This window comes from Sylvia atricapilla, chromosome 5, assembly GCF_009819655.1.
Source record: "Sylvia atricapilla isolate bSylAtr1 chromosome 5, bSylAtr1.pri, whole genome shotgun sequence".
Classification (NCBI taxonomy): domain Eukaryota; kingdom Metazoa; phylum Chordata; class Aves; order Passeriformes; family Sylviidae; genus Sylvia; species Sylvia atricapilla.
In genome coordinates this window covers 66998410-67023323 of record NC_089144.1, presented here as the reverse complement: position 1 = coordinate 67023323, position 24914 = coordinate 66998410, and the positions used below count along the sequence as shown (strand labels likewise).

The following is a 24914-nucleotide window of genomic DNA, read 5'->3' as shown; positions in this document are numbered from 1 at the left end:
TTTGCCTTTGTGCCTCTAGTGTCACATCAGTTAAATAAGAGTGGATATTCATACGGTTCCTTGCTGTCCAGATGATCATAAAGGGGTGTCTAAGACACCCCTAAGTTCATCTCTGGGGTGTCTAAGACATATTTCCCATCTCCTTGTGTGTCTTTATGGAAGTGATATCCTGTGCCTATTACCTTTCTATATGATTTTTCCATACCCTCTCTTGGTTGTGTTTTTTAATGTCATCGGTCATGTGTCATCTATTTGTTCTGATTCCCTTTTCCTTAGTATGTTATCTCTGTGTAAACATTGCCACTGTGATTGTTCCTAAGAGCTCCTCTTCTGCAATTTGGTTAGAAAGATATATATCTGTATAAAAACAATATTTTTCTCAGGTACCCACAATATTCTTTGGTTTTCTTTCCGGTCATCTTTGCTGTCTATGTTTCTTTTCCTGGTGGTGGATGCTTTAGATCAATTAAATTTGGATTATTATACCCTGTGTGGTCATAGCAGTGAATTCTTTCCCAGCCAGTCCTCTATTATTGATAGCAGCAATTCATGTATGTTATGGAGAAACTTATGTATGTGAATGTAAGAAATGTTTTATTTTCATGCATAAAGGATTTAACATCAAATGTGGATGTGATTATTTCTATTGAAGCCTTCGGTAGGTTCTAAGAAAGTTGCACCCAAGCTTGGATAAGACTTATGTCTCATAGATGTCTCCTGATACTTAATGGGTTTCTGTGTGCTTTTAAGTGGCTATTTCTTGCTTCAAGAGCACAAGTAAAGAAATAATAATAATAAAAACGTTGAACAGTGCTGCTGTTAGAAAGGGAGGAGTGCAGTTACTAGAGCATTTGTGCTGTATGTTGATAATACTGTTTTGGTTTGATTGCAATAACTTCTAAACCCAAGGAAGACCGAAAATTGTTCATCTAGACCAGACAGTTCTTCTAAAAACCTAAATCTCTGAGCAAAGCAGCTGAGCTCAACTAGAGGTGATTAAAATGTGGAGATTCATGATATAATGGATCTATTTTCAAGGTGCATTATATCTGTTAGAGTCTCTGATTTTCTGTCCTTGTGGCCTGCACTATAACGTAATGATATGGAAGTTTATTTTGAGATGAAAGTTGAGCAGCAGTGTGTCTCCTGGTCATGTTTTTGTAGTTCATGTGTTACTACAGATGAAGTTGAAAGTGATATTTGACAGCTTTTTATTGTCCATGTATTCTTGACCAAGTGTTAGAAGGCCACTAGATGGAGGTGTTACTCTGGTTGTGCAGCTGATGGCTGCTGAACTGTTTCTTTGAGGCTTCCAAAGACCTTACCTTGGACCTGTATGTGCAGAACAACTGAATATTTCATTTTCATTTCCCCCTGGCCCCAGCTTCACTGCATTTCTAAAGGAGACTATTATTCAGCCTAAAGAGGTGCTTGCAACTTAAAAATTACATTTATTTAAGAACTTGATTTGTTTGGGTTTGGGCTTTTTGAGGTTGTCGTGGTAACAGTTTTTCACTGATACTGTACACAGTAGTGAAAATTTTTGGAGCAAGTTGATTTTTCCTTCAAGATTTAATATCCTGATTGCTTCAAGGAGAACTAAGAGCTTGTAGATCTCCCTCTTTGCCAAATATTATCTCTTTTAATCCACATGCACACAGACACACATAACAGAGACAAGTTATGTGAGAAACTTAGAGAATTCTTAGTGACCTTGTCTTACTAATGGAAGTAAATCCACATGGGAAACTGCAGGCACAGTAATATTTGGTGTTTGCTGTCCTCACTGGAGGACGGTGGGTCTGGCATTTTTACTGCTGCTCATCAGTGTTTCTGGAGCAAACAGGTGGCTCCAGGAGATGGTGTCACGATCACACAGATGCAGCAAATAAGCTTTGTAGAAAAAAAACCCCAAGGCATTGCATTAGTTTTGACTCAGAAGTGACCCTCCTACTATGTCGTCTTACAGAAGGCACTTGAGACATTTGTAAAGACAGCAGTGTTTTGTATTTGTAAAGCTTTTTTGTAACTCTTTGGCATATGCTTCCTTTCCTTTGCTGTGTAGGCATATGAGTTTTCCCAATATCCACATTGGAATGGGAAAAGGGGAGCTTCTTATTTCCTTAATACTCAGCTTTGGTCATTTAGAAGATAGAGTATAATAATTTAAGGACTGGTTAGGAATCTACATCCCACCTCAGGAAAAAAATAAAAGCTCTTGAGGCCTCTTAACTTGAGAAAGTGCCAGTGATAGTATTTACTTCTCCATGAGGTGTCTGATCTCATCTGGCTCCTAGTCTAGTAAGCTACAAGTGTAACATGCTGGCTCCGTGCTGGAGAACCTGCATTTCAAGTTCCCTAGTGGAGATAATGCAGTTTTCCTGTCTCACTTTCAAGTGTGTGATGCAAATGTGTCCCAGTGGTGGTCTGGGTGTATGTCTGCAAGGTGTCTGCCCACTTACATTAGCAGTGGCTCACCTGGGCGCTGACTCTCTGTATCTACCTTCTTGTTCTCCTGTTGTGTTTTGGCAATATCTTTGGGTCTGCTGACCTGTTTTGGCAGGATGAAGATGTTCTCTGGAAGGTAATATTTTAAGGGAACAGGCGATGGCATCCCTGTCTACAGAGAGGAGGTTGATACCTGTGAGACGTTAAAAAATCTGCCAGGAGACAATTCCATTTTGGATGTACCAGCTCCAAAATGCATGGAGCAGACCTTGAAATCTGTTAAAATCTAGTTAGTCATTTCAGCAGATAATTTCACTGAAGTTTAACTTTAGTGATAAACTGCTTAGGAAGAGACTGGTTTCTTCAAAAGATATTACTGAGAAAAAAACTCCAACTTTGATGTAATAAAAATGATTGATTCAGTGCAGAGGTTAGCTAAACTGATGCTGAGAAATGGAACAAGTTTTTCCACTGCTTCCTGTGTGTGCTTGGAATATTAAAAATTTAAAAAAAACTACAGCATGTATGCTTTGTTAGTAGGGGTAAGTGTAATAAATCTAATTAAGTGTTTGTAGTACAGGTGCTTTTTTTTGCTGAGTTTGGAAGCAATTTAAAGAGAAACTAAATCTTCTTACATGCTATCAAAGCTCTAAGATGGTAATATTTTTGGTTTGTTGTATGTATGATTTACAAGACAGATTCTAAGGGACTGTGTGACACTGTTGTATTGCTAAATAAAGCACATATCCAGTGCTGGCAGCTTTGCAATCTGCAGCATTTCAATGCTGGTATTTTTGGAGGTTGCTGCCTGCAGTTTGTAACTATACCTCAGCCATTTAGCTACTGTAGCCATCCTTTCCACCCATAAGTTCAGATGATTCCCTGGAAGGTCTGAGATTTATCAGATTTTTCTAATGACAGGCCTCATAAGTCAGATTGAAAGATCTCAAATAGCACATGAGTCAAAGCATCAACAGCTTTAAAATGTCACAAATGGAACAGCTGGTCTTCCTAAGGGAAGGGCTGCTAACTTTGGGACAAGTGTTGTTTTAAAATGAGCAGAAAGGGTCAGATTTAATAAAAAAATAAAGAAATAAAACCACTTAGAACTCTAAGTTATGATGGGAACTGTCATTTTTTGCATTTTTTGAACATGATTATTCAAATTTGATAGCTTATGAATTGTATTTGCACTGAAAATTTGTAGATGTGGTTGTCTTATGTTGCCTGAAGGAATAAAAATCCTGCATAGCATCAAATAAATAATAATGATTAACTGTGTTTATTCTTAATTAGACTGTTGAATGCATGCACTTGGAAAATCAAAGTGCAGTCCTGCTTTTAAAGCTTGATTGGGTCTGCTCATCCTGCTTTGTATGGCAAATACAGCATTTACTGGGTTATGCAGTGTTCCTGGGGAGCTGCTTTGATGCCCTGTGATCTGTAAACTACACTCCCTGTTCGGGTGTGTAGGGCAAGCCCCTGATCCTGGGCATTATGAAATCTGATATACAGACTTACTGGTGGCAAGAGATAAAAACAGCAAACAGATCAAACAGTCCACAGCTAAGAAATGACCTTAGCAGCATATTGGCAATGAGCACTAAGGACTTGGAGACCCACATGGATTAGGTCTGGAGCCCTTTGTATCTCAGATTTCGGAGCTGTAGGTTGAACTAACTGTAAAGCATTCTGAACATTTTACGCTTCTGACAGTGACAATACATCAGTGCCCTAATTTTCTGGGAAGAAAAGAAAAATCCCAATTCTTTCAGTCATATAATAAAGTGTTAATTGAATTCATGAAAACATGAATTTTGTTATTGGAGTGACAGAGAATGGATAGGGGACTTACTGTTCATTTACTCCCAAAATACTTAAAACACGAAAAGGTTTACTGTTGCTGGATTACTGTGTTAAGAGACATTTATTTTGCAAAGTGAAAATTAAGCATAATGTTTTGTATCTTTAAATGGTTTTTAGTTCACGTTTTACTACTTCTTTTCATGTTTTTACAAAATTGTAGCCCTTTAAAAACTAGTGCTTACCAGTCATTCTTGTAAGTCACTCTAGTAAAAATAATACAACAAAAATATTGAAGAGTGCTGCTGGAGCTGTTTTCTCTGCTTGTACAGTTGCAGCTCTATTCAGAAGCCAGCGTGGCTCTCTTGCAACTGAATAACCCCAAGGGTTTCCAAGAGCTGAGCAAGCAAGCAAAGAAGAACATGACTATAGATGGGAAGGAATTGACGCTTAATCCTGCTTATTTACTGTGGGACCTCAGCTCTGTCAGTCAGGTGGGTAAATTCTCTTACAGCACGTTAATGTTACAACATTTCAAAACCGCAAGTAGAGGCTAACTAGTCGATGACAAGGAACATGGGATTTTTTTTCCAGAAGCTTGGAGGTATTAGGAATCAAATATTTATTAGCTTGTAAGGAAACAACATCACAAGAACACTGTCTAGTTCTCAAATCAATGGGAAGGAAAGAAGGATCAAACAGTAATATTTAAGTTTTCATGTTCTCTACTAAGAGAAAAATGTTGCCCTCTGCACGTGTTCTGATAAAGCTGTATGCATTCAATGTCCTGAAAGGCTTAACTGATCCTGACTAGCAGATAAGCAGGCTTCTTGTGTGGGGAGATTGAGAGTTTTTTAACAAACATGATTATCTTCTTCCCAATATATTTCTGAAACACTTTTTGCTTTGCAGCATCATTTATGCTGAGCAAGTGCTAATTGCTTCTCCTTCAAAAATGTTGAAGTCCTGAAATACAGATATCTGTAAGGAACGCTTTTGATACAATGAAAGATGTTTAGTTTAAGAGCAGGAAATTAAATAACAAAGTGTCTGTTTCAAGATAAAATATTCTGTAATTTTGGGGCTTCTCCTCCTGCTGGAATTTAATTTAAGGGTAAATATTGAGTGGCATGGTTAGTGTGCCCACTCCTGAAAAGCTTGCAGTCTCTCTTTGTATCCTGTGATTTGGATGTTTGGAGAAATCTTCCTAGTTTTTACCAACCCTGAGCTCAAACTTTACACTTTCCCATGTTGAAATTACACTTAATTTTGTGAATGGGCACCTAGCCAATGGCTGCTGGTGTTGCTAAAATGTTTTCAGTTGTTATTCTTTTTGTGAATCTGAAAGCTGTATTTCTGTGCACACTAGAAAATTTACATATAGTGTGTAGAATCTGCAGTGAAAATGGTAATCATTAAACATTCAACTATTTTCTTGAGTTTTCTGTTTCATTTGGGCTTTAGGAAAGTTCCTTTTAGGCAGCCTTACTTACTGGTTTTAGGAGAGGTCATTAAGGTCTCGTGAATTGGAAAAGAAATACATATTTCAGTGTCCTATAACCTGAATTTGTTACCTAACTGACGAATTTCTAATGGAAACATTTTCTATTTAATAAAAATCTATGGAAACATTTAGCTATTTGATAATGAATATTAGGCTAAGTTTTGTTCATTTTCTCCTGCCTAAATTCTTTAAAATAATAGAGCAGGGGATAATTAAAGAGCAGCTACATCATGACACTTCCAGTATATCTATATTAGGTGACATTTATATACAGCTTATGATGCAATGTACTTGAAAGGCCCAGCCTCTTGGAACTGGATATCTGAAAGGTGATGTTACTGGTGTGAAATGCAGGAGGGGTGTTTTTTCTGCTTCATTCTTCAAGAACATCTTTCAGCATGGTCAGCAAACATCCTAATGATACCAGGTGGTCAGCCAGTGATGTCAGAACACTGTATTGTTCACCTTGATAATTTGGAAGAATATGATTCTTTGTAAGAGCAATGGTTATTATCAACGTACTTTTTATTTTTGAATGTCGAACTCCTGAAGTGCTTATGCACCCATGTGCCAAAGCACACCATCCTTACCTAGCTGGATCAAAACCTTAGTGTTCTATTTAAAATCTAAGAGAGGATATTTTTGGTTTTTAGTCCAAGCAGGATGAGGATGTTTCTGCCAGCCGCTTTGAGGACAACGAAGAGCTGCGGTACTCGTTGCGATCGATAGAGAGACACGCCCCTTGGGTACGGCACATTTTCATCGTCACCAACGGGCAGATTCCTTCCTGGCTGAACCTGGATAATCCTCGGATAACTATTGTCACACATCAGGTAACCCTCAACAAAACTACCACTGTGAAAGGGCCAGCAGAGATGTCCTGTTTGATTTGAAGTGCAGTTATCCTCTTGCAGCAAAAGGACAAGTTTATTTGGAAGAAATGACAACCTCTTCCCTCAATCAGCCAGGGTTTTATTGTGTATGTCCTTATATTTTGGGTAAACAGATAGCTGAATATATATCAAGCCTGTATTTAGCACACTCTTCCAAATATTAAGGCTAACATATACCCGTGTCTAATTTCCTTATAGAGTCTATTTATAAAAAACTGCGGAGAAGAAAATGTAATCTGAATCTATAAACAGTCTCAGAACCAGTAATAACCTAATAAGCTTGTGTTGAGATAATGGTGGATTACAGTTACTGGAACTAAGAAGATGGCTACGAAAAAAGTAGCTATGCATTCTAAAAATGTTATTTAAAAAGAGAAGAGGAATCCTTCAAGCTTCCTGAATAAGTGAAACCAAATTCTCTAGTAGCTTATTACAAATTGAGAAGTAATTTTGGTATCTGGACATGCCATAGGAATTCTGGACAACTGAAGTGCTAAACAGATACTTACTCAACTTATTCTGCTATCTGCTGGTAAAGTTACTTGAAAAAGATGGAACAATTCTGACTTTGAATAGTGCAACAGGTTCACTTTGCTAGAAATTTTGTGCGGCCTAAAATTCATGAGAATTGCAAATGTGTACTCTGAGACTGGTCCAGTACTCACCGAAAGAGGAATGTGTGAAAGTCTGTGACTTTGTGAAATCAGGGGCAGTTTCTTAGTTAAGCAGCAGAACTGAAGATGGTTTTTTGGGGGTCAAAACGAGATATTCAAGTTGGGTTTTTTTTTTTTTTTTTCAGTATCTTTTTTCTTTTTTATCTATCTATCCTCATTCTCGATAAGTTTTTTTAGTAGATAAGTATGAGGTATTTGTGTGCCTGACTGAAACAGTTTTTGGTTGTTGGGGATTTTCTTGTTTTAGGAAATATTTCAGAATGTGAGTCACTTGCCTACCTTCAGTTCACCAGCTATTGAAAGTCATATTCATCGTATCAGTGGCCTTTCTCAGAAGTTTATTTATCTCAATGATGATGTTATGTTTGGGAAGGATGTTTGGCCTGATGATTTTTACAGTCACTCTAAAGGTCAAAAGGTAAGCCGTTATGAAAAGATCTTTCAGTGGAAGTAAAACTTTTCTACTCTAATAATAAAAGCCAAAGGAATGCTACTTTGGAAGGGAGAGCAATCATTTCCCCTTTTATCTCTAAAGGTTCATTGTTCTTAACTAGAGAACTGTTGGCTAAGGTTGAGGGTGTGAAAGGCTCCTCTCTGTATTTGTATGTGTGCTGTGTTTGTAGGATTACTCTTTTTCATGTTCACTTCTATGTTTGGGTGGTTATAATGGATCCTCTGTCAGGATTATTCACTAATAATATTCAGTGTTATTCACTAATTCTCCTGCTTTCTGTTGGAGCACTGGTAAGACTGATGTGGTGTTTGGCAGTTGCCGGTTTTCCTTCCTTGTAAATTGTCTTGTGGGAAATACTCAAACAAGAATCAACTTTTCTGTGAGAACACTGAGGTCAGATAACATTTGAACTGGTCTAATATTGAAGTCTACCATTAATTGCCTCTCTTCAGACACCCATAATGCCCAATTTATATATAATCATATCATATATATATTATATATATAATTGGTTGCTAAAATAATAGATATTGTTCCACATTTGTGAGTGTAAAGGAATTTAGTCTTCGAACAAACCCATTATCATCAACTGGGTTTAAGTAAGGAAAGCAGGAGGAGGGAACATTAGCAATAGTTGTGCATAAACACTGGCTGCCAGGAGGGTTTTCATCCATTAGCTTGATCTACAAGAGTGACATGGAGGAAAAAATTGAAGATGTATATATTATTATTTCTGTTTCAGCAGTGAGTACACAAGGCACCAGAGACCAATGAATTAAATATTTTATGCAGGAAGATATGCATGCTTGCATATAGAAGGGTTGAGCAAAATCAGTTTAAGCTACATTAAAATAACTGTTTCAGTACTTGGGGATGTTAGGAGGCTTTTAGTTGTCTTAAATCTCTAAGGATGGAGGCATTTATTGTTCTTCAGTTATTCCAGTTATGATGATGAAGTCATCTTAGATGCAGTGTTGTTTGTGATAACCTGATCAGCAAGTGTCAGTGTAGGAAATGTGCCGCTAAAATCTTGAAACAATGAAGTCTAAAGGAAAATGTGTGGGGTTTTTAATGCCTCCTCAGTTGAAAGAACACACACACACTTTTTTTTTTTTTTTTAATCCTACCAATTGTTAAGATTATTTAAGTCATAGAGGATGAGGTGCTTCAGGGATTATATTTAGCATGTGCTGCTTATCTCATGACTGGTTAGTAATGAAGAAACATTTTGAGTCAGGAGAATGAGTAAACAGCAGAGCTATTTCAGAGTTTAAGTTCACCTTTCCTATCTGACAAAAGAGAAGATACGAGTTTTCATTGGAATATGGTTTGCAGAAGTAGATTTGGGAAGTCCCACTTGCCATTTCTGGCTGTTGCCGCTTTGCTGTATGGCCTTGGGAATTCTTCAGTTCTACCTTCCCTTTGAAAGGGATAACATTTACTTCACAGGCAATGGGGGAGTGAATGCTGTTTGCCAAGCTCCCTGGAGCCTGGAATCTAAAGGCACTGTACACAGGGAGACATTATTCTAAGTCTCCATATTCAAAGAAACAAGCTCATTTGACTTCTGTTTATCAGTCCTTATCTCAAAGTGTCATGTTGTTTCAGGTGTACTTGACTTGGCCTGTGCCAAACTGTGCCGAGGGATGTCCCGGCTCGTGGATTAAAGATGGTTACTGTGATAAAGCCTGTAATAACTCAGCGTGTGATTGGGATGGAGGTGATTGCATTGGTAAGACAGCAATGTTTAATTTATGAAAAAGTGAACTGTCTATTTTTCCCTACAAGAATAATTCTGTAATTTGTCTTTATCTATATAACTACAGAATTTGCCTCCTTTTGTAAGAAAAAATAAAAAAAGTTGACTTGCAGACTTACCTCATTCCTTGGAAAATACAAACTTCTATGGAAAGTTACAGGAAAGAGTAGGGCGTGGGATAATCTTTCTTTAGGTATCAAATTTGACTAGCTGAAAGAAGGGGTTTTGAAATTTAAATTATTTTATATTAATAATATACAGTATTGTATATTATTTGGACTCAGAATCCAAATAATACTGGATTGTGAAGCTGCACTATTCAGTTCCTAGATGAAATTTTCAGGACTGCGGTGTAATAAAAAGAAGTGGTAAACAAAAAAGTGGATTGAGGAAGTTATACCTTTCTAGGAGGTTGTAAAAGTCAAGACTGCAAGCACAAGGAGTAGTAAATCAGTTTTCTGCCTGCCTTTTTAAAGTTAAGACAAAATGTGTTGGCACTTCGGGTACCCTTTTCACTTGATTCCTGAACTTCTATACCAAGTGTAAAATCTATAGTATGCACAAACTCACAGGGGTCTAGTTAGAATTTTGCCCTTTTTAATTTCACTGATGATTGTTCAGTCTTCAGTCTAGCTTTAACATAGTGGCCTAAATGTGCTCTCCTTCTGTTATTTGAAACTCTTACTTCTGCTGGGTTTGTTTTTTCTTTTTTCTCTAGGTAACAGTGGGGGTAATCGCTATGTTGCTGGTGGAGGTGCAGTTGGAGGTATTGGGAATGGCCCACCATGGCAGTTTGGAGCAGGAATAAGTGGTGTTTCATACTGTAACCAAGGCTGTGCTAATTCTTGGCTAGCAGACAAGTTCTGTGACCAGGCCTGCAATGTCCTCTCATGTGGATTTGATGCTGGTGACTGTGGCCAGGGTATGTAAAAAGCATTGCTCATGAGCTTTCTATGGGGATTCTCTTGAATTGCCTGACCTCTCTTGGCTCATCATTACTCTCAAATTGGGCTAAGGTGTCCTGTACAAGCATCTTTACCTGACTAAGGACAGTTGAATTGATGATATCTGTAGGAGTTAAAAAAGTTTAAAGAACCTCTCTGATGCTGATAGTGTGAGTTCAAGTCTGGCTCTGGGCTCTTGCCAAAGGCTACTTTCAGTCACAAGTGAACTTGTCTGAAGTTCATTTGGATATGAAAGATTAGCAAGGAGTGAACAAAGTGATGGGAAGTGCTATCTGGTATATACAGGAGAAGGGTTTGTTCTGTTTGGAAGAGCAGAGGCTCCCCTGCATTTCAGCTGGGACAAATGTGTTTCTGATGATTCTGTTGCTAGCAGTGAGGTTTTGTTCATCTAGGAGATGACAGATAATCTGTGTTCTGCTGTGGGAGGGAGAAGTTCCTTTCAGCCTATCTGATTTTGAAAATTTCAAATCAAGATGCAGAACTGTAGCAGTGAACTCCAGCTGTTGCAACATTACTCTCCTAAAATGTGGCAAAAATGTAATATGGGCAAGCTACTTATTACTGACACATAATTTTAGGTGGCATCATAATAAGACAATTTAGACTCTTCAGGTAGAGACTGAAAGAGGGATGAATTATACTGGCTTTTAGAATTAGCGTGGGAGTGTCTGTTAGCTTTATATATCTGAGTATGTTCTAGTCATCCATTATTGTAGATAAGTGAGCAAGAAGCTGGAAACGAGAGTAAATGTTCTTTCAGAAAGCTGTTTCCCTGTTAAAATAGTGACTTTTTTAATTAAAAAAAAAGTGAAAAATAAATGACATGCTGAAAATTGACAGAAATTTGTTCTGTTTCTTGTTTGGGATTTTTTTTTTCCAGATCACTTTGAAGAAATGTACAAGGTGATGCTTCAGCTTAATCAGACCTACTATGTTATTCCCAAGGGTGAATGTCTGCCTTACTTCAGCTTCAGCGAAATAGCCAAGAAAGGAGTTGAAGGTTCCTACAGTGACAATCCGATTATCCGACATGCTTCAGTTGCTAACAAATGGAAAACTATCCACCTAATCATGCATAGTGGCATGAACACAACTGTGATCTATCTTAACCTTACATTCCTGAATAAAAATGATGAAGAATTTAAAATGCAAATAGCTGTAGAAGTTGATACTAGGGAGGAACCAAAACAGAACACAACTTCCGTGCAAAAATCTAACTCTGATTTAAAAAGTGTAACTTCGGTACCAGAAGCTGAAATGATATTTGAGGATATTCCAGAAGAAAAACGCTTTCCAAGAGTCAGGAGACGTCGAAATGGCACAAAAGAGAGTGCACCTGAAGAGCTGGTAATCCCATCAGTGAATGTGTCTCTTCTTCCTGAGCATGTCCAACTAGCACTGCAGAAACTGGACTTAAAACTACTAAATGGTGATATAACTCAGAAAGGATATAACCTTTCCAAGGCTGCTCTCCTGAGACCTTTCCAGTTTTTAAGCACAGCAAAGAGTCTTGTAGGCCTGGAAGAAAAGGACATGCATAATCATTCAGAAGATCAGAAGAACCAGAGCAGCAGGGAGAAGCCTTATAAAGATGTAAATGATGGCCAAAAACCCCCAGTAAAAGTAAAGGAAGAAGTTCCTTTGAGGCTTATGGGAACAAAGGAGACTGTTGTTACAATGAGTACAAATAAACATATTTATAAAGTACAGCGTAAAGCCATACTTCCCTCCCAGAGCATGGGGAAAAAAAACGAAACTCGGGAAAAAGTATTGAATGCACTCATATTAAGGGAAACGCAGAAATCAAAACATACTGGGAATTTTGTTACTGGGGAAGGTGCACAGGTGATGGAAGGAGTAAAAGGGCATGAGCAGGTGGATGCAAATATAAAGGAGGGGCTAGTGGGAAGAAAATTGCAGTCTTATGCTGGAAGTTACCAAGGCTTTTTGCCATGGGAGAAAAAGAAGTATTTCCAAGACCTTCTTGATGTGAGTATCTTAATGTCATTCCTTATTGGAATAGTTGCATCTTTCTGCAGTGTTGCAATTCTGCAACAGTTTTTCTTGGAATACTGTTGATATGATTTAGACGTTTGAAATGTGCTTTGCCTTTGAGGCAAATGCTGGGATTTTTGGAAAATATACTTTTCACATAAAATATGACTTCTTTATGATCTAGGCCTCTCTTAGCTGGTGGTAAAAGCCAAATAACTATTTCTGTTCCCTTTCTACTGCCTTTTCTTGGTCAAATTATTTTTTTTTGTTGTTGCATGTTGTCACAGGGCTATTGCTATTGCTCATACACATATATAGCACTAGAACAGAAAGCTTAAATTTTGTTTTGATTGTATTGATGCAAGTATGGATTCAGTTTGAGAAGCTCTAGAAGAGAAGCTACTGTGCTTCAGTTGGTAGCAGCTGCTTTGCCCTATTTCACATAGCAAAGGGCTATGTTTTAAAAAGACTATATCTTCTCTCTGTTCATCTGAGATTGAATTTTGTATGAAGAATTTTTATACTATAGTATTTCAAATTATCAAATATGGATGGATAATCTGAAAAACAGGCAGCGGTACAAATAAATCTGATGGCCCTTAGAGTGTGTGAGGTTTCAGAGCACAAATATTAAGGAAGGCTTTTATAGTTTTCCTCAAAGCATGGAAACTTTAAGAAAAGTAGGTTTTATTTCTTTTTAATGGAAGAGCTAAGGAATAGGAAGAAAAATATGAAAAAGTTCTCTTCCCATTTTCAGATATGGGAAAAGTTGGCAGCTGGTTGAAATGTCATTTTTCCTGTGTGTGTAGTGTTTCCTGACTTTTTCAGTAATGTAACCTATATTTATGCCTGTCCTGCTCTTTAGGAAGAAGAGTCATTACTTAAACAAATGTCCTACTTTACTGAAGGTAAACATTTTGGAAGGCAGCTGAAAGATACATTTGCTGATTCCCTTCGATATGTGAATAAGCTGCTAAACAGCAAGTTTGGATTTACATCTCGTAAAGTCCCTGCTCATATGCCTCACATGATTGACCGTACTGTTATGCAAGAGCTCCAGGATATGTGAGTGTGGTTTTGCTTGGAATAATGTAAACCTGTTGGAAATTCTGCCTTTCTGTTGCTTTGCTGTAGCCTTTTCCAGTGTGTTAATAGCTACTCATGAAAAATTATATTTTGGAAAAGTAAATAAGAAATTTACTACAACATGATAGTTGGGATACAGTGAGATTTTTGAGGCACTTTCAAAATTCTGGATAAGAATTTATTTTTGGGTAAGGAATGTTTTCTTCAAGAAATTAGAGCGCTAAATGGGTTTTCGTTCTTGTCTAGGTTTCCTGAGGAATTTGACAAGACATCATTTCACAAAGTGCGTCACTCTGAAGACATGCAGTTTGCTTTTTCATATTTCTACTACCTTATGAGTGCAGTTCAGCCACTGAACATTTCTCAGATCTTTGATGAGGTTGATACAGACCAGTCAGGCATCTTGTCTGACCGAGAGATTCGCACGCTGGCCACGAGGATCCATGAGCTACCACTGAGTTTGCAGGTACTCTTTGCTCACTGATGAACTTTTAGAACAACTTCAGTTTTAAAGTCCCAAATAGTTAATTTGCCTCATTTTTTTTTCATCCTTGCTTGTAGCATCAGTAACATTTGGCAAATTTTAAATATCATTTGGAAAATATAGCATTGTGCTCTATTTTGTTCTATTTACCACTGTTTGATTGTTTTTTCTGTGGAGTCTGTAAACTGAGTTCTAGCAGCTTCAGAAAAATGGCTCACTGCTGTCTGAGTTCAAGAAAACAGTGTGAGTTTGTCCAAAAAAAAAGTTCAGTGCCAAGAGTTGGATCCTGTTGTGCTTACTGTGGTTTCTGCACGTAGTAAAAGATAGTTCTTGCCCTGAGGAACTTGTGGCCTAAAGAAAGAACTGAGAAAAAGGATAGCAAGGAAGTCATACTAGTAAATAGTATGATCATACAGAAAGACTCATGCTTGTATTCTTCTAGGAATCTCATAAACAGAGACATGGTTTTTGTATGACTTGCATTCTTAAACATACAGGTAGAGAACAAAATGCTTTTGCAAGCAAAAATGTTTTGCTTTACAGAGAGGGAATGACACAAACCATTGAAACATTTTGTTTGTGACACAGGGCACAAAATTGCTGGTGAAGTCAGAACACAGCTCTGCTTTAGTGTGATCTTGGCCTGTACCTTAATCAGAAAATCTTCCTGTCCTTGCAGTTAACTCTTCTGTTTGTGTACTTGATTTGGAATTTAATATGCCAGTGTTGATTTGGGAACTCTGTACTGTCCTGTCATTATTAGTAGAGATGTGCTTTTAATTTTAAATAAAAATGGTATTAAGTCATAACTTATTTGGTCTCAATTAAACTCTGTACTGAGCATTTCCTTTACTTTATAGGGAGTCCCACTGACTTAGCAGTTACTGAAATGGGGTTTGCTGAATATTAAGTCTTCTTTTGTGGACAGTAGCATGGAAATTTGTTATGTAGATTACATTAAGTATATTTGTGAACCCTGGGTTTTTAGAACTAGATCAGTGAGAAAATCAGTAGGATTTTAAATGGTTTCTTTCCCCCCCTTTCTTTCTGTTAGGATTTGACGGGTCTAGAACAAATGCTGATAAATTGCTCTAAGGCTCTCCCTGCCAACATCACTCAGATCCATGTTATTCCTCCTACTCAGGAAGCATATTATGATCCAAATCTGGTAAGAAACACTGATCCTAAAAGATGCTTATTTTCTTTCCTGAGTATGCATTTACTTTACTTTAAAAGCTGTTTTAATTTCTAGAAGGAAAGTATTTAGAAAAATTACTACTTGTATGTACATGAATTAAGTGTTACCAAATGAAAATTTTACAGGCTGCTTCCTAACTTATTAACCCTTAATTTTCTTTAAAAGCAGAGAAAATCTGAGATTTAGGATGTTGTTATAATTGGGATTTTAAAAAGTCATCCTTGTTAAGAAAATTTAGTGTTGCCAACCAAAAAGACAGTAAGCCCAATACCACTCTGACTAGAGCTTCCAGATAAGTCTTTATCTGAATTATAACCCATGTATTGAAAAAACACCCTAAAATCCAAAAATCTGTTGTTCAGAGATTGCCTGGCCAGTTTCACTGGTGGCCCTTGTCTGAGGAATATCAGACAGCTGTCAAGTGAGTTAGAATTTTTGAATGTTTTACTGAGATTGAAGTTGCAATGTTTTTGCCAAAAAGTAATTTGTATTTGTCATATATTATTTGTAAAATAGGAAATTGTGATGTTATGCACCAGTACTGTTTTGTTTTTTCCCTCCACGGTTGATCACAAAACTATAGTAGCTTTTTGGTTCCAGGAGAGTAAAGCATGCAGGCCTCTCTAGCTGTAATACAAGTTTTCTTACAAAGTACACCCTTACAACACTCTAATTTTTAGTAACCTATAATCTAAACAGTGTTTTCTTCCAGCCTCCAGTAACCAAAAACCTAGTGACTAATTGCAAACCTGTGACTGACAGGATTCGTAAGGCTTACAAGGACAAAAACAAATACAGGTATGTTGTGGCAGTCCTGTGAAGAGAGAGATAGGAGAAGGGATAAAGACACACATAACCCAAGACTGTATGTGTGTGCTAACAAGTCTTAGCTATTTTCACAGTGGAACTAAGGAAACATACTGTTGTTAACTTAACGTATGTTTCGTTGTGCAGAGTGATGTGGGTTTTTTCACAGTTTGCTTTAGTAGACTAAATACTTCCATGTTACTTTTGTCATCTTGGGCCATTTCCTAATTTATGTTGTACAACAGTAAGCCAGAGTATGTTTGGATGGCTGGAGAGTGAGTGCAATTCAACCAGCATATAAAAAAGCCTTCTGTACCTAGAAGTTGTAAATCTACTTCATCCTCCCTTTTACTGAAGCTTAAAAAAAGAATAGGAAAAGCATTTTAGTCTCAAGTACCTTGTACCTTTCCTGTGAGATGGAGGAGTGACAGTGGCGTGAGCTTTTAAAAGGAAGGAGACTCTCTGGTGAGACTTGAAGAAGCCTTCAGGGTGTTTTCTTATATTAAGATAAAAGAAGTGAAAAATATAAATGTGGTATCTACCACTAGTAAGACTGTTAACCTGGAGTCAAATGCTCATATTTTATATGCTGTCTCTTAGAATTCAGATCTATGATTGATAGGTGGTTAATAATAAATATACAGAAAAGTAGTTCTGTGCAAGAGCAGTAGCTGAAAAATTTAAATGTATCAATAGAAAGCAAGTGGTGAATTTTAATGAAGGTTGGCCAGTCAGATTAGAAATGTTGCTCAATAATGTTAAAATTGATACTTATTGAACCAGACTTTAGGCTGTTTTATTAATGTATAAATGTTATTTCAACAATAAGGTTTGAAATCATGGGAGAGGAGGAAATTGCCTTCAAAATGATTCGCACAAATGTTTCTCATGTAGTTGGTCAGCTGGATGACATACGAAAAAATCCCAGGTATCCTGTTGCGTGATTTGTGTGAAGTTGTGGGATGGTTTTAATTGTCTGATTTGACTTTGTAAACTTTTTTTGTATTTAAAAGATAATTTACTGTTTTGGTAATTAAAAGATAGTTTATTGTCATGTATCTCTAAACTGTGTGTTACAGGGTAAGGCAAATTTGAACCAAAAGTACTTCTGGTTTTTTTTTTTTTTCTTTCTCTTTGACTGAAGCTGACTCCTTGCTCTGTTATGTCAGGTTATGTCAATAATTTGTTATGTTTTTATTGATCTAAAATCCTTGAAAACATAGAAACTTCAGCTATTTTTGAAGCTTTTATTTTTGCCATTCTAGAGAGCACACAGTTTATATTGCAGGCAATTTTATTTTAAAGGAAGAACTTTTTGACCTGCTTTATGCAGGTATTTTATACTAGGACTTAGGTGTGGATTATTTTGTTACTAAATCAGTTTTGCATATTCATTGTGCTTTTAAGCTCTTTTACTACATGGAAAGAATCTTGCTTCTGTCTTCAGAAAGCCAGAGTTTTCTTCCAGTTTAATGGGTTTGGATGCAAGAAGAGGTCTGACAAGTGTCAAAAAGCAGAGCAAAGAGGAAAGTAGAACCAGGTACCTTGGGCCAGGGAAAGTGAAGCCTTCTCTTTTTGTCACAGAAAGCTGTTGGGTAACCTCAGCTGCCTGTAAAGCTATAGCATAATTTGTGTTTGTAGATAAAGAGTAGATTTCTACTTTTCTCCCAACACTACACTACTTTTGATGGGTTATTTGTCCAGAAAGGGAAATGCTAGTCTTGAGACATTTTACAGCTGAAGGTGATTTGTATTCATTGCTATACCTTTCAAAGAGTACCTTCTGGCCACATAACTCCTGCATTCCAGTTGCCACAATCATCCATTTAAAAGAAGCATAGGCAGTGCTCTAGCTCATCCTTCTGCTTCCTTTTCCTTCTCTATTTCTTTTTCTGCTGGCTACAAGTTGTTTTTTCTTCAGAGGTAGAGGTGATTTCAAGTCTTGTTAGGCTCCAAGAGACCTGAGTAACGTAAGTTTCTCACCTTCAGTGTTCACAAAGTGAGGAGTTGATTTTTTGGGCTCTATGCCAAGTACAGTGCAGTACTGTAGTCATCTTGTTAACAAAGGAGAGCTGGCACGGTTATGTAGGCATGCTGTTTTCTTCTCTTTGCCATGTTTTTCCTTGCATACAAACCAGTCTCTAAAAGCAGGGGTTTAGTGCCTGTCTTGGAATGAATTAAAAGTGTCATTTGCTTACTAATCTCCCAGAAGTGTTTGGTTTGCTCCCTTAAGGCAAAGTGAGCGTTAATTGTCTAGGCATTAATTCTGGAATATGCAAAGAAATGTCATGTTTGGTTTCATTTGGATGAATTTAAACAGTCTTTCCATTAGAAATGGGCTAATATCCTCATCAGTCCCATACTTTGCTGTGTGTAACAACCTCTCAATCTGTAAGCTGTATCTTTTTTTGATGAAGCTAAACAGGAATATTACACTCAGCAACTGGATTCCCAGGGCTAATGAGCTGCCAGTCCAAGGGATGAAGTCAGGGATAGTCCAGAGTAAAGTCCCAAAATGCTTAGAGTGTAGCCATGATTGCCATAAACAGCTGCTTTTCATGGTATTACTTGATACAGGAGAAACAGTTTGCTTGTATTTGAAGAGGCATATTTTTCCATCTCAGATGTAACAATTTGAATGCCTGGTTATCCCCTGCACGTAATTGTCTAGAGCAAGGTTACCAATTATGCCAGATGCAGTACGTTGCCATTCAGTGCTAATTCCCTGTGTGGGCTGATATACAAGCTCCAGAGTTCTGCTTATTTCTAGATTCCTATAGAAGTCTGAACTTTGCTCTTTGAAAGAGCACACCATACTATAGAGAATGCAGCTGACCAGAACTGCTTATTCACAAAGGTTAGCAGTGACAAGGCACATGTCACCAGATACGATTTCTGCCTCTGGGGAAAATGTAGGGGTCTTGTATCTCACAATATAAATAAAGCACATAGCCTTGCCCAAATGTAGGAAGAGGAATTTTTGTTGTCAAGCACCAGGTCAGAGTGGCCAAGAGTACGCAGCAGTTTAGAACACTAGGTGCTGCTTTAGTTTCAGTTATTTGCAGTAACTTAGTTCCATGTTTCTTACATGAGAAATAGCTCTCTGCAGGAGCCATTACTGGGAGCGTACTTATTTGGTCACAGTGATTTCTGTATAAATTATATCCAAATTGTTGTTCTTTGTATTTTGGTTGGTTATATAAATCTAGCTTTGAGTCTGTGATTTGACAGACCAATTTATATAATGTTCTCAGTAAACTGAAGCATAAGGGACCAAGCTTTGTCCTCTCTTATACAATCTAATATGGATTTTATCTTGATTTTCTCTAAAGAATTCAGCATGCACACTAAAATATTAATAATTAAGTATATTTCCCTCCTACAGTGGAGCTCACTTTGTTATTTAAGAGACTTTATTCATGATAATTCAAAAGTATAAAAAACCTTACTCAGATTGTAATGCTCTGTTCAAGGGGCTCTGGGATGGTGCACACTCTAGTGCCCATCAGATGGCAGCATTATATAACTAGAACTGTGGCCTGTCACTGGATTCTTCTGAGGTTTTGACTTGCTAATAATCCTAGTTCTCCTAGAATTAAAATTAATTTAAAATAATACAACAATAAAAATATATCTTTTTTGGTTTTAAAATAATATGGTTTCAATTTTGCTTTAAAGGATTATGTTTATGCTATTGACTTGGCAATATCTTTGTCATATTATCAAGGAAATATTCTAACAGTGTCATTTTGTTTTCTAGAAAATTTGTTTGCCTCAATGACAATATTGATCACAATCATAAGGATGCACAAACAGTGAAAGCAGTGCTTAGGGATTTTTATGAGTCAATGTTTCCCATCCCTTCTCAATTTGAACTGCCAAGAGAATATCGGAATCGTTTTCTTCACATGCATGAACTCCAAGAATGGTATGTTCCCCCTTTTCAAGTTACTGTAGTGCAGTAATATATAATTACCTAAGATACTGCTAACAAGCTGGTTTTCCCCCAGTATTGTCATGAAAGAGTGAAAATAGTGGGGTAAAATTTGAATGGACAAAAATATGAGGTCTTCAGGTTTTGGGTTTTTCCAGTGCTTAAATAGTCATCAACATTTTATCAGTTGTTCCGAATGTACTGCAAACAAAAGCTATTGGTTTGTTCCTTTTTGGGGTGGTTTTTTTTTTAATAAAACAGGAATTCTTTAAATGCAAAAAACCCCCAAACCATTGTTACATTTCTTACTAAGTGTTTTTTTCAATCTGTCACATAGCAATAACCATCTGGATAAAAATCAGAAAAGATAAATGTGTGTCTCATTTTTGCGTAATATGTGAAATTTTTGTCTTTATCTCTTGTCTTTTTATAAATAACAACTGAAGAAATTGGAGTAGTTGACTTGAGAAGACAAGCAAAGCGTTGACAGATACAGTGACAAAAATGACACAAGACTAATATAAGTAAACCTGTTGCTGATCAGCAAACCATGAGAAATAGCTGTTAATAAGAAAATATTAGAGGAACTATAGAAGGAATCAGAAGGACTGTGGGTAGTGCTGCAAGCCTTGTTGTGGTAGTGGTGGAGGGAGCAGGGGGCAAACCCATTTTAGCATTAGCTTTAGAAATTTGTGCTGTAGGACTAGACACAGTGGTGGCTCCCTTTTAGAGATTTCCCCATCAAGACTTTTTGTAGCTTCAAAGAGACACTTTATTTTGACTTGTTTGTAGCCAAAGATGATTCTACGACAGTGTGTTAAGGCTGTAAAGTGCTGGTGGAAATCAAAGTATTTTCAGAACCACAGGACAGCCCAGGTTAGCAGGGACCTCGAAAGATCATCTGGTCCAACATTTCATGGGAAAAGGTGCCTAGATGAGACTGTCTATTGCCAGCTCTCAGCCTCCTGGCTGCAGGTATAATAACTGTAGCACGTAAGGGAATTGCAGTTGAGTCAAAAAGGACAAAGTGTGACTGCAAAACCACAGTTGCCACAAGTAGATGTGGCACTTGGAGATGTAGTTTAGGTGTGGACTTGGCAGTGTTAGCTTAACAGTTAGACTTGATCTTTGAGATCTTTTCTAGCCTAAAAGATTCTGTCATCTAGCACCTTCATCCTCTTATTAGTCACCCCTTAAGAACTGGAAAAAACTTGCGTTGCATGTTTCTTGGAAACTTTTTAAATATTTGCGTTTATGATATATAAAGCTATTTTTCTGTTTCCTTCTTTTTTTGTCCAGGAGGGCATATAGAGACAAGCTCAAATTCTGGACCCACTGTGTTCTAGTAACACTTATTGTTTTTACAGTCATCTCATTTTTTGCTGAACAGGTAAAGTTAATGTCTTCTTATCAAATCTATATAACACTTAACAGATTGTGGAATCTTCAGGATTCCACATTGGATGTATTTTTAAAATAGGTTTTGGAGACTAGCTAGGATTTTCCCTTCATGAAAGAAATAAAGATGTTACATGACTCATGATTAGGTTGCTTTAATTTTTAAGTCACCACGTTAAGATTCCTTGAAAAGAGAGTCATGTGGGGAGAAGGAGAGTGGCACCTTCTCAGGTGCTTTGGGACAGTAAAGTCCATCACCAGTGTGCTAAATTTGAATGTTCAGATTCAGTCATTGTTTTTGAAATTCTTGGTCTATTAACATGGATATTGGTAGAAGCATATAGTAAGTTAAGAGGAAGGAAAAATAGTCCAGAAGGGGATCTTAAGTTACTTAAAGGCCTTATCAAAATCTCTTCCCTAAGTAATTGCAAAGACTCCTGCTGAATTCAAGAGGTTTTGAATCTGACTCAAGGGGAAAAGCTTGGCTTCTGCAAGCTTAAAATGGCTTTCTTGAACATGATTAGTCCTGCTAAACTCAGAGGGAGTCAATGGAACAAATCATGTGGGTAATTCTTTGCAGGTTGGGGCCTTAAGTAACACTTTCCGTGGTCTGATGAAGAGGGTGTAATTCTTGAAAGGTTGGCTTTTGATTATTATTTTTTTCCTACCTGTAACTTTTGCATGACTCTTTCCCTTGATTTTCAGCCTTTTTTCTTAGAAAACTCCATTAGTAACTTGGTTTTGGAAGGGGATACTCAACTCAGTGGTACAGTTAGGAATCTAAATACCATTTTAAGATGCCAGCTTTGTGCTGATCATTTAAAAATAGACTGTAGCCTAGTGTTAATTTAAGTACACAGATTACCTTTAAAATAGTCAGAATAAAGGCATGGTGTATTTTTCACTTTCTGCTTGTATTCTGATTATTGAGAAGGCTAGTGGAAATGTGCCTATCTAATAGATGAATTGGAGTAAAAAATGCCTTTCTGGTGTAATCAGGAAAAAAAAAAAGTACAGTACTGAGTATTTACCACAAGTGGTACAGATTTGATAGTTTCTAGAATGAAAACCTGACCAGCTGTGGACCTTTAGCCCCTTTTTTTCTCTCCTCAGCTAATTGCACTTAAACGGAAGATTTTTCCAAGGAGAAGGATCCAAAAAGAAGTTGGTCATGAACGAATCAAAGTGTAGAAGAGCTTTATTTTGGAGAGCAGTCTACCTCAAGCTGTGGTTAAGCATTTTAAATGTCTTTCATAAGTGTCTTTTCTGGTTTGCCGTTTAACTACATTGATATGAAGAAAAAACAAAAAAAATCATGCACCTACATTTGAATCTCTGCAGTACTCTTCATGACATAAAAGCTGCTGGAGCTGTGACAATGCAAAATAACAACGAATAATTGCAGGACACCTGTACATAGGCAGTTTTGAACAGGTTTTACTTTACAACTCTTAGTTCATGGCCATGTTATCCTTTTTTATAAAAAGGGTTACCTAAACAAATGTAACTGCATTTATTGCAGTGGATGTTGCCAACTAGATAAAATGTTGGAAGGAAAAGTTGTTTGGGATCAGCTTAAGAAGTCCTTGATCTTGCATTCCAAAGCATTTTACAAATTTCTGTCATTGCTGCTTTTTTTAGCCCTCTGGGGAAAATTGAGAATTATGTAACTTGTAATTTAAATTTAGAATACATTTATAGACGTTGACATTCTTTAAAGCACAGTGACAATTCATCTCCCTATTTGTAGTGTATAATTGGGATTTCAAAGAAAAGCTATGCTACTAAAAAATTACACTGTAATAACATCTAATGATTTATTTGAAAGATATTTTATATCTGGTGTAATATAGTCCAAAGAATACACAAAGAAATTATGTTATTTCCTGGCTTGATTAAACAGAGAGGGTTGTCATCAAAACGATCAAAGTAAAATATTTTACAAGCATTGTAAATAAAAAAGCAAAAGTGCCTCTATACGAATGAGTAACAAACTGTTTCAAAGTAGAAAAGAATGGGGAGCAGTGTCTCACTTCATAAAACAATATTTGTACTGACTTGAAAATCTGTGTTGTTTTTAAATTCAACAGGGTTCGGCCCTGTATTTTGCTGAGATATCAGAGTAGTGTGGTTTTATGTGGCAAAGGGTACCGAATCTTTTCAGGCAAATATTTTGGTGGTGTATCTTTACTTAATTGTATTAGCAGTATTCAAAAAGCACTATTTTTTTCTAATCGGATGATGTACAAAATGTACGTGCACATGTATTGTAAGATACTTGGCTTGCTTTCAAATTAACTAAAACGTGATGAAAGTTTTGTCTGCCGTTTCTCTTTCAAAGTCAACAAAAGCTCGCACATTTTGGTAAATTAGCCAGGAATCTGCATGAATCTTGACGCCAAAAGTTGTGGGTTTTTTTGGTTGGTTGGTTGGTTGGTTGGGTTTTTTTTTTCTTTTTTTTTTTTTTCTTTTTTTTTTTTTTTTTTTTTTTGTTTTTTTGGTTGGTTTGGTTTTTCTTGTTTGTTTGTTTTTTTGTTTTGTTTTGTTTTTTTTTTTTTTTTCTTCTTCCCGTGAAAACCTTCCAGCGTTAATAATTTCCAGTCATTTGAAGCACGGCTGGGTTCCCAAGGGGGAGCAAAGCTTTGGAGCAGCCTGAGGATCCACCCGCCGGCGGTGCTGGGCCAGCAGCGCCGTGCCCGATCCCATTCCTGATCCCATTCCCGTGCCCGATCCCGTTCCCATTCCCGTGCCCGATCCCATTCCCGCGCCCGTTCCCGATTCCGTTCCCATTCCCGTGCCCGATCCCGTTCCCATTCCCGTGCCCGTTCCCGCCCTTTCCCGGCGGCGGGAGGCGCTGAGGCCGCGCCCCTGAGGGCCGTGAGGGCTGCGGGCGCCTTGGCGGCCAGCGGGGTCTCTCTCTGTGCTCCCTGAGGGCTGCGGGCGCCTTGGCGGCCAGCGGGGTCTCTCTCTGTGCTCCCTGAGGGCTGCGGGCGCCTTGGCGGCCAGCGGGGTCTCTCTCTGTGCTCCCTGAGGGCTGCGGGCGCCTTGGCGGCCAGCGGGTTCTCTCTCTGTGCTCCCTGAGGGCCGTGAGGGCTGCGGGCGCCTTGGCGGCCAGCGGGGTCTCTCTCTGTGCTCCCTGAGGGCTGCGGGCGCCTTGGCGGCCAGCGGGGTCTCTCTCTGTGCTCCCTGAGGGCTGCGGGCGCCTTGGCGGCCAGCGGGGTCTCTCTCTGTGCTCCCTGAGGGCTGCGGGCGCCTTGGCGGCCAGCGGGTTCTCTCTCTGTGCTCCCTGAGGGCCGTGAGGGCTGCGGGCGCCTTGGCGGCCAGCGGGGTCTCTCTCTGTGCTCCCTGAGGGCCGTGAGGGCTGCGGGCGCCTTGGCGGCCAGCGGGGTCTCTCTCTGTGCTCCCTGAGGGCCGTGAGGGCTGCGGGCGCCTTGGCGGCCAGCGGGGTCTCTCTCTGTGCTCCCTGAGGGCTGCGGGCGCCTTGGCGGCCAGCGGGGTCTCTCTCTGTGCTC

The 24914-nt window shown here is 38.2% G+C and overlaps 1 protein-coding gene across 1 annotated transcript in view; it reads left to right on the top strand.

The window, feature by feature from the left end:
* Positions 1-23716, top strand: part of GNPTAB (N-acetylglucosamine-1-phosphate transferase subunits alpha and beta) — a 37937-nt gene extending 14221 nt beyond the window's left edge. The window contains exons 8-21 of the mRNA XM_066319934.1: positions 4584-4745; positions 6409-6588; positions 7570-7740; positions 9385-9508; positions 10254-10457; positions 11381-12489; positions 13361-13560; positions 13828-14047; positions 15120-15233; positions 15976-16061; positions 16900-16998; positions 19831-19998; positions 21304-21394; positions 22516-23716. Coding sequence (XP_066176031.1) covers positions 4584-4745; positions 6409-6588; positions 7570-7740; positions 9385-9508; positions 10254-10457; positions 11381-12489; positions 13361-13560; positions 13828-14047; positions 15120-15233; positions 15976-16061; positions 16900-16998; positions 19831-19998; positions 21304-21394; positions 22516-22593 — 3006 coding nt within the window. The 3' untranslated portion in view covers positions 22594-23716. The remainder of the gene's footprint in view (positions 1-4583; positions 4746-6408; positions 6589-7569; positions 7741-9384; positions 9509-10253; positions 10458-11380; positions 12490-13360; positions 13561-13827; positions 14048-15119; positions 15234-15975; positions 16062-16899; positions 16999-19830; positions 19999-21303; positions 21395-22515) is intronic.
* Positions 23717-24914: the final 1198 nt, after the last annotated feature.